The 9,840-nt window shown below is 32.4% G+C and overlaps 1 protein-coding gene across 6 annotated transcripts in view; it reads right to left on the bottom strand.

Annotated features, from left to right (window-relative positions):
* LARP4 (La ribonucleoprotein 4) overlaps positions 1-9,840 on the bottom strand; it is a 61,586-nt gene that overhangs the window by 34,011 nt on the left and 17,735 nt on the right. For 5 of the 6 annotated variants that reach the window (XM_032492795.1, XM_032492797.1, XM_032492796.1 and 2 more), the window contains 5 exons: positions 9,556-9,631; positions 6,007-6,143; positions 4,408-4,511; positions 1,708-1,818; positions 727-780 (listed from right to left, as the gene is read on the bottom strand). In XM_032492795.1, coding sequence (XP_032348686.1) covers positions 727-780; positions 1,708-1,818; positions 4,408-4,511; positions 6,007-6,143; positions 9,556-9,631 — 482 coding nt within the window. Of the gene's footprint in view, positions 1-25; positions 315-726; positions 781-1,707; positions 1,819-4,407; positions 4,512-6,006; positions 6,144-9,555; positions 9,632-9,840 lie in introns of those variants that run through there. The other variant, XM_032492800.1, reaches the window with a different exon arrangement.

The following is a 9,840-nucleotide window of genomic DNA, read 5'->3' as shown; positions in this document are numbered from 1 at the left end:
TGTAAGAATTAAATATGTCTATATATACACAGTGCGTGGAGCACACATTGGTAACACAAAGTAAGAGCTCAATAAAAGTTAGTAAGGATAGTGTATTGCATTTACAAATAATTATTATATTACATAGGGAATGAGAAGCATGTCAAAGTAAGTGCACGTTTAGGATTCTATTTCAGATTGTAGGTTTGGTAGTAGTGTGGAAAATGGACTATGATGGGGGGGGAAGCTGAAGGGGTAACAGTTAAAAGGATAACTGTTTAAGCCTAAACAATGGCAATGATTGAAAGACGTTTTGAAGGCAGATTCCACGGCATCTGAGAACAGATTAGACATGTAGAGACAGTCAGCAAGTGTCATCAACAGTTCCCAAATGGCTCAGTATTAATGTGGTGATACAGTTAACTGAGATGAGGTTGAAAGTACTGACAATGTTTTCTATCTTTGTTACTAAAAAATTATTCCTACTCCTCATGTTGGGATCCACGATTATCTTACATGTTGTCAATCAGCAGCTAACTAAAACTTAATGCTGTCTGAAGTTCTATCTTTGGAAAGAACTGCTGTATAATAAGAATTTTGATGTCCTATCAATTAATTTCCTGAAGTAGCATTTCATATGTGCTACAAATTTCCTTAAAATCATTATGTGTTTTAAATGTTATCTATCTTTAATAGACAACAAAAACTTTCTTGTTTCATGCTGGCCTACTTAAAAATGTTTCTTACCATGATTGGCTTGCCCTGAAATGTTTTAACTTCTTCTCTCAGGTATTTAAAAGCCTGTTAACAAATCAGAAAAGAACATTCATTAACATTCAAACATTTCACTAAAGCCATCTTTATTCTATCAAGAGATTTTGGTACTAGCAACTATCTCTAAGCTAAATAATAAAAAATTCTGAACTTGAACCCATTATGTAGATGATATGGAGTGAAAAAAGTAAAAATTTAAGACCTCAGCTATAGTTTACATTTATTGTGTATTAGCTATTATGGATTACTACAGGAAAAAATGCACAGAATTCAAAACAGACTCGAAATTTCACTATGTATCAATTTTAAAATGGGTTCAGACAGTCTAACATGAAAAAAAAAAGTGAGTGGTTTTAAAATGCTATTAGACAAATTTTTGTTTCAAAGGAATATTACTTCTCTTATCTTTAAATAGGACATAACAATTAAGAATAAAATGTCAAAATTCCAACAATCAAAAAGGAAATTATATATTTATTGTGGGCTAACCATGTACTAGAAACAGTAACTACTGAGTACATGGTTTCCAATCCCCATGTTAAATTGTCTGTTATTGATAGGAAAGAAACTGTTCTTTTTTTTTTCAACTAAAAAAAATTTTTTTTACAGTTTTAATGTTTTTTTTTAAATTATTTTTATGGGAGGGTAACTAAGTTTACTTATTTATTTTTTAATGGAAGTACTGGGAATTTAACCCAGGACTTCGTGCATGCTAGGCATGCATTCTGCCACTAGCTAAATATTACCCCCAAACTGTTCTTAAATTGGAATTTAAAAAAAGCTGTAGGAAGATGATCAAAAGGCAAACTAATTGATAAGTAAAACCAAAAAGTTGAATAGGATGCTCAACAGTCTTTACAAACATTACTGGGAGCCCACATTTTCTCAATTAAAATATACCACTACCTCTTTAACCACCAGGACTTGAAATCAGATGAAAAGTTTTCATCTTACCTGTTGTGCATCTGTGTCTGACTGGAAGGTGATATACCAGTTGCTATTGTGTGCAAACTCACAGCTTATCACCTTGGGGCAGTTTTCATTTTTAAACAAAGCTTTCACTTCCTAAAAAGAAAAACTTTAGTTAACTTTGAAAATACATGAATAATGGGCATTATTTTCTCTTCATGTTTTTTGGTCCCTTCAATTTCTTTACCTGTTACCTATTTATGTCTTCTGCCCATTTTTCTATTGAGCAGAATGATGCTCTGAAACAAAAACATGCATAGTTATAGTCTAAATTTTGTGTATGATTAAGGGATGGAATCTTATTTTATAATCAGCAAAACTGACATATTTCATTCCTAGTGGCAAGCTAAATTTTCTTTACAGTAAAATCCTTCCAGTCATGCTATTATACATAAAAAGGAGGAGGGGGGATGTTCTCTGTTAACATTTTCTGGGTGCTAATAAGTATTTTCATGCATTCTCATTTAATCCAGATTCACTTTCTACAACAGTCATAGACACGAGCTATGGACAAAGATCTTCTTATTCACAACTGATACACTTGAAAATGAAACTCCAACAAATATATGGATTCAGAAAAAGATGATTACCAAAACTGAGAACTGTATAACAGTTAACAGCCTGTAAAAAGTTTTAAAAAGAAAACATCTGGAAGTGAATATTAAATATCCCTAAAAAGTTATAGAAAATGAAACAACATCTACTGAAACACCATCCAGGGTGAGATGCTATAATTCACTCTTGAAAACAACTCTGTGAAGATTTTATCATCTCCATTTTACAGCTGAGGAAATGGTGGCTTAGACTATTTAACCTAGATATACTATCACAAATCCAGTTTGTATAGCTTCAAACTCCATTTTGTCTAGTAACTGTTTAAGGAGAAATTCAGTAGTAACTAATGATTCCCAAATATCAAAAGAATCTGATGAGGTTAAATGGTCCCACAAATATAAAAATATCAGTAAGTATCCATTTTTAAAAAGATAATTATTAAGCTGATTGGACAATCAGCATGACAACAGTGAAGTCTAACCTGTATTATGACTCCCTCTAATTTTTAATACAGTGAATTGAAAAAAGAACTTTCTACTTGTGAAGAAATTTTCTTGGCTCAAAAAAACTACTTGATACAAGTAACCAGCTGAGTTTTGTGACACTTGTCAAAGTGGTGAAATATCCCCAAGTTCAGTTAATAAAATTCCGATCCAGTCCAGAATTGTATTTCTGGAAAACTATCTGTGGAATTATTAGGCTGCCATTCATTAATCTCTACCTTCAAAAATCCACAGATAATCTCCAAATACGTATAGTTACTTTAAAATGTATAATGAATTAATTTATTTAAATCTTAATAAAATCCCTATATTCACTCTTCATCATTCTTTAGGAGGAATTATATTCATAGATTTACTTTTCCAAGTATAAGAGATGTCTGGATCTAGGGTAAACAAAATTTATTCCACCTAACAGGAATTTTTCAGGTCATCATCCAAATCCCTTCGGTTTAATCTGAATTTCAATAATTACTGCCAGACTTTCCGTAGCTATTTTAGTATTCTGCACTTCCTTTATCTTTTTCTAATGAAGAGTATATTGCTGCCTTGTTCCCTTTATCATTTTTCATCTGAATATGAATTACAATAACTATAAAAAATTATAAGAATAGCAAATCTTAGAGTGTTTTACATACCAGGTACTGTTCAAAGCTCTTTATATACTAACTCATTTAATTTTCACAATTTTAGGAGTTATTTATTACTATTATTCCATTTAATAGATGAGAAAACTGTGGGTAAAGAGTTTAAATAACTTACACAAGGTCACAGAGCTAGTAAGTAAAAAAAGGTGGAATTCAAATACAGGCAGTCTGGCTCTTGAGTCCCCACTCATATACTCTACATTGTTTCTTAATATTAAAAATATTCTTTCCATTATGCAATCTTCCTTTCAATTTGTAACTTTTGACATATAGTTCATAATTTAATATCCAAGATCTATCCAGTGACAGTTTCTCTTCTAATTTCTCTTACTGTTTCTAAGTTTAGGAAACAGTCATTCTGGAAACTTAATACTAAATGACCCCAGGCAAAAAGATTAACTACTAATGTATCAAATATGTCAGGTGACAAGGTTCTAAAAATTCTTTTTAAAATGGCTAATCAATTACTGTATCAGTTACTGATTAGTCCTCCCCATCTCTATTATGCCTTAACACGACAACTTAGTGTGAAGCTCTGTGCTTGGTGGTTAAGAAACATGCGCTTTGGAACCAAAACTATCAAGTTCAAACCTAGACTCTGTCACTTAAAACAGCCCATGTGTCTTTAGCCAAGTTATTTAACCAGTCTAAGGCTCACTACTTTATCTGTAAAACAGAGATAATAAAACATTAGGTTTTAAACAAATTTATACTGTATAGCACAGGGAACTATATTCAATATCTTGCAGTAAACTATAGTGAAAAAGAATATGAAAAGGAATATATATATGTATACAACACTATGTTGTACACCAGAAATCGACACATTGTAAACTGACTATACTTCTACTTAAAGAAATAGAAAAAATAAATAAATACTGCCATTCTTCCAGTATTTCAGAATTTACAAACATATTAAATTTGCTTGTTTACCTCCTCCAATTTAAACAGTTAAAGAACATTTAACAATGCTAATGATTTACCTCTACTGGTGTTGTTTCAGGGATCTCTCTAAGAATCACAATACAACGCTTATGACTTGGTCTCACTTTCTCGCCCTTCTCATCAACTTGTACCATGGGAGAGGCTAAAATTTTAAAAACAGGTTTCATTCAAAAGGGGAAAGTAGTGATATTAATAATTCCATTGAAAAACTATTCATTTCCATTTCCAACTAAATAAGTTAACAGTGGCTAGTATCTTAAAGAAATTAAGTTATAGAATTAAAGTAACAGTTACAATAAAATATCTTGAGATTGATAAACAACGTTGCCAAATGTTAGTCTCAAAACATATATTCATAGTACTTACTTTGTGACTTGGCAGTGTGTCGGAGTTGAAAGGAAGCCTTCAGAAAGTATACAACATTTATATCTAATAGGGTAATTTCCCTGTATATAACTTTATTTGGAGTAAAATCAATGTACTTGCATTAGCCAAAACACTACTCTGGGGAATGTAATGAGTTCTGGCATGTGAAGAAATTCTTCAAGTCTGAGAAGCACTTAAACCAAGAATTACACACAAATGATTACAATCTTTTCTTGATTTTAACATATTTATACTCTTACTTACTACTATAGAGGCCCAGAAGCTATCTTTTAGATGCTGATTTTGAGGAAATAGTAAATGAAGACAGTACCACAAGCCAAGACTTTATTTCTAGTTCCTTCAAAGAGATAATGTGTCACATCTCCCTAAGCAGGTAAGTAGAGAGAATAAAAGAAGTAGTTAAGGAAGAAGGCTTGTATATAAGTACTAGGTTCCAGCCCTTGGAGGTGGAAGATTTTACTTGTCTCCTGGTCAATTTTTTTGATGTTGACAAGACTGGGTAATTTTAAGAAATTATGCCTGTAGAAATAGATCAGAGATTTCATGCATGTTTTTAGTGCTCCCGAGACTGGAAATCCCTATTCTTGTAAGTCTATTATTGGATTTGCTATATTTAACTTTTAAACATTTTTAACACATTTCATATAAAGTGAAGATCTGCCTTTATTCAGTCAAGTAGTTAACAAAACCCATAAGTTACCAAGAAATGTTGACAGAAAATACAAACAGCACTAAAAATTCTTAGAACCTCAATCTAAAAATATAAATTCTTTACCAAATTTTAGAGCAGTGTTTATCAAACTGCAGGCTGCAACTCTTTAGTAGGTTGTGAAATCAATTTTAGAATAAAAGATATGAATTCATTGCAAGCATGTAGTATTAACCTGTGTAGTTAACATTTCAGTTGTGTGTTAGTATGTGGTGTGTGTATTGGGCTGTGATATAAAACATACTTCTTACTTGGGTTCAAAAGTTTGAAACAGATCACTTCAGAGGGTGTCATAATGACACACAGCTTTCTAAAAGCCCAGAAAACTGAGGTTTAATTGCTTATATTTGAGTAAATGGGTATCAAGATAAACAAGGTATAGAATTGATATAGAAGCTCTGTATCTACCAGTCAGTAAAAATAATTAGAACAGAATAGCAAAAAACTATGGAGTTAAAAACAATTCCCTTATGATCAGAAAACAGAAGAATATTTAACTTTTTGACTTTAAAAAATAAGCTAAAAGGTATAATTTACATACATCTCAACACTTCAAGGATTAGGTCAGGATCTGTGGTCAGTTTTTTTATTTCTTCCATGTTGGCAACTGTCCAAATTGGGATGAACTGATCACTGTCCATTTGAGATATCAGGTAAAGATCCTTTGACAAATTTTCTCTGAAATATACAGAAACAACAGTCCTATAAAACAAACAAGTCTTCAAAAGCACCTAAAGAAAAGAGGTACCTTATTCACTTTTATCACTAAACCTAGGAAAATAAAATTATGCTATCAGAAATAACACAGCAAACTATGAAAATACACAATATACAACAGATACATTCTAACAGTATCTGAAAAGTTTCTGAATCCCTAAATACACTGGGCCCAAAAGTTTTGAACAAGGGATTTTATGGCATCATATTGATATGGAAAGAGGTTTAATGTTAAATTTAAAGTATATTACAATATATTACATACACCATCTTATACTTGATCACTGATGTTGGCATATGCATATGTGGAAAACTAGTTTAAACCATGAGTTGGATCATGAAGAAATTTTAATTTCTTAATGTTTGCATTTTTAATACTTATTTGACTTTTATTTAAATTTAAATAATAAAGTTAAAATAATAAATTTATAACATCTTAATTTAAGACAAAAAATTCTTTAAGATACAGTTTTTTTTAAAAGGAAGATATAAACACTCTATCTTACACATAAAATCTTGTTAACAAACTGAAGTAGAATCAAATTCATACCTTGTTATTCACATTAAACCCCTGAAGCAGTCTGGTTATAAATGACTAGAAATCTTTGTTTAAAAGCCACCTTCTCAATGACCACCCTATTTAAAACTGAAACCAGATGTGGGGGGGGGGGTAAATTAGGAGTTTGGTATTAACATATACACACTACTATATATAAAAGATAAACAATAAGGACCTACTGTATAGCACAGGGAACTATATTCAATATCTTGTAAAAACCTATAATGGAAAAGAATCTGGAAAATACACACACACACACACACACACACACACACACAGCTCACTTTGCTATATACTTGAAACTGACACATTGTAAACAACTATACTTCAATTAAAAAAAACTGAAACCACCCAAGCACCCCTGTTGCCGCTTTTCTCTTGCTTACATGGCTGTTTTTCCTCACAGCACTTATTACCTAACACACTTCAAAGTTGCTTATTTATTATGTTTTTGTTTTGTCTCCCCCAGCCAGAACACAGGATCCATGAAGGATCACTGCTGTTCAAAATGTGTTTCAAAGCCCTAGTGCCTGGCAAAGAATAAGATCAAAGGCCTTTACACTCAAATTATAATAAAATAGACTAGTAATCACTTTTTTAAGGTTATACAATTGTCAACAAGTGATGGTTACTTGTCTTTGGGGAAAAAAGAATATAGAGGATACCAGTAAAGGCTAAACTCACCTCAGCACAGAAGGAGGAACACACTAATATCACCCTAATCAATAAGATATTAAGAGTTTGAAAACTGTAAACATAATAAACATAATATTCGTACAACTAAAGGCTGTAGTCTAAATCAATTCTGACTTTCAAGTAGGTCTATTCTTTAAAAACTGTATGACACACTATTAAGTCAAATTAACAGATATCTCTCATCTAGGATTTATGACTAATATCTAATATGTCCCAGTGGCAATTGTGCTGAGCTGCAAACATCAACTGCCCAGATGGTTTGAACTGTATCATAGTTCTGAGTAGGATGTGGGAGATCATGAAAAGCCAAAACTCATACTGCAACAACTAAAAAAACTTGGATAAATTACAAAAATCATGTTTTCAGAGATAAAGGAGAGCTGTGGAAAGTACAAGGACAAAGTGAAATTCCAGAAAGATGATCTTTCTTTCTTGAGGGTATCCGCAGATTCTGGACCAGAGAGAAACTAGCAGAACTTCAGGCAGTTGCACAGGTCTGGTATCATGAGTAGGAGACTAAAGAAGCCCCCCCACAACATACAGCTAATTTTCCTCCATATGACATTAACTGAGTTCTAAGGAGGAAGATGGGAGGCTGAGAGCCAGGCTGAAAAGGCAGAGTAAAATCTTTGTGGTCTCCTGTCCCAGTGGAAGGAGGAATCTTGCATCAATCTTAGGACAGGTCTCTCTGACAAGACATTTGCCAGATTTTGAAGCTGTATAGGGTAAGAAGCTAAAGAGCTCATCTAAAACTGCTGAAGAACAAAACTAAATTTCCCTTGGTGTTTTAGGACTGAGATAACAAAAAAACTGGTAAAACCAAAAGCTTAAGAAGGTCATGACTAAGAAATGGAGATAAATTAGAGGTGGATCAAATCTAATTAAAATGGCTGCTCAGCCCTGACTCAGCTCAATTCTTGACTAGATGGAAGCAATCAATCTGCTTCTGCCCATGGGAAGAAAGCTCAAATCTTGTCTAGAGGGAAAAATTATGGTACATGCAGCTTCTAGCTTCTTTTATATGTAGTGTCCAGCATATAATCAAAATTTGTAAGATATGCAAAAAGCCAAGAAATTATGACGAAGAAACAAGAGAAAAAACTCAGAAATACAAGCAGACACACAAATGATCCAGTTAAGAAGGCAAAGATTTTAAAATAACTGTTACAATTGTTATAGAAAATGAACTGCATCATACGCACAACTGACCAGAGAAGAGCCAGAAGGCGCTTTGCTTTTATAAAACTAGGGCCTATATACTATACTATAAAGACAAAGAATAAAAAGGAGGAGAAGTAAAGGGAGATGTTCAGGATGAAGGATCAACTAAACCTGAGTCAAGAATGTATTATGTGTAAAGAAATAAAGAAGTCTATGATAAAATCCAGGTTTCTGGCTTAAAAATGGTTCACCGGTCTTACCTCTCACCAGATACAGGAAAAACAGACAGCATTACATTTGCATGCATATTGAAACTTCTGCTGATTTTGAAAAGGGCAGTTCTACACAGAGAAGTTTTATGAGGTCTAAGCTGTAAATATAATTTTTATCCGTAAAAAAGATATCTTGAAACATCTGCCTCAAAGAACTCTATTAGAAGACACTAGTAATATAAATTCTATGCCCAACCACATATCTTATTAAAAATAACTCTATGATCAAAGGTTACAAAAGCCAACTAATAAAAATAATTTAAGAGATAACAACCTCTTTGAGAACCCTAAAAATGAATACGATCATAGAAAAAACATCCAAGAGAAAATTCATGGGGGAGGGTATAGCTCAAGTGGTAGAGCACATGCTTAGCATGCATGAGGTCATGGGTTCAATCCCCAGGACCCTCCTCTAAAAATAAATAAATAAACCTAATTAGCCCCCTACCCCCAAACAAAAAGAAAAAGAAAAATTCATTATCTTTCTACTGGGAATAGATTCTTTGCATATGCAACTGGTGACTACATCTTTATATCTAGTTAAGAAATACACTAAAAAATGATACCAAAATATATCCGCTGAAGGAAATTAAGACTATTCTTCTACCTTTTTTCACAGGGATTTTATATCAACTAACCAAAATTTCAGAAAAGGAGAAATGGCAACTAAAAAATGATAGTGTACCGTGAAAAACAGAATTCTAATTGTTTCTTCAGACATTCTTTTAAGTCTTCTGTAGAAATTGCTGAATTGCTTTCTCCTGATAGTAGAAAACAAGAAAGGAAAAGTTAATACCTAATTACCACAGGCAGTAAACTTACATACTATTGTACTCAAAATAAGTCACAAGTATGCACAAATTACAATCACCAGAAAATTGTGTTTTTATTATTTTTAGAATTCAGATAGCACAAAGTCTAATAAATTTCTTTCAACCTATCTATTCTTCTCTTTAGATAGAGTTCATAT

This window comes from Camelus ferus, chromosome 12, assembly GCF_009834535.1.
Source record: "Camelus ferus isolate YT-003-E chromosome 12, BCGSAC_Cfer_1.0, whole genome shotgun sequence".
Classification (NCBI taxonomy): Eukaryota; Metazoa; Chordata; class Mammalia; order Artiodactyla; family Camelidae; genus Camelus; species Camelus ferus.
The sequence above is the reverse complement of the archived record's forward strand: the minus strand, read 5'-3'. Positions and strand labels throughout refer to the sequence as shown.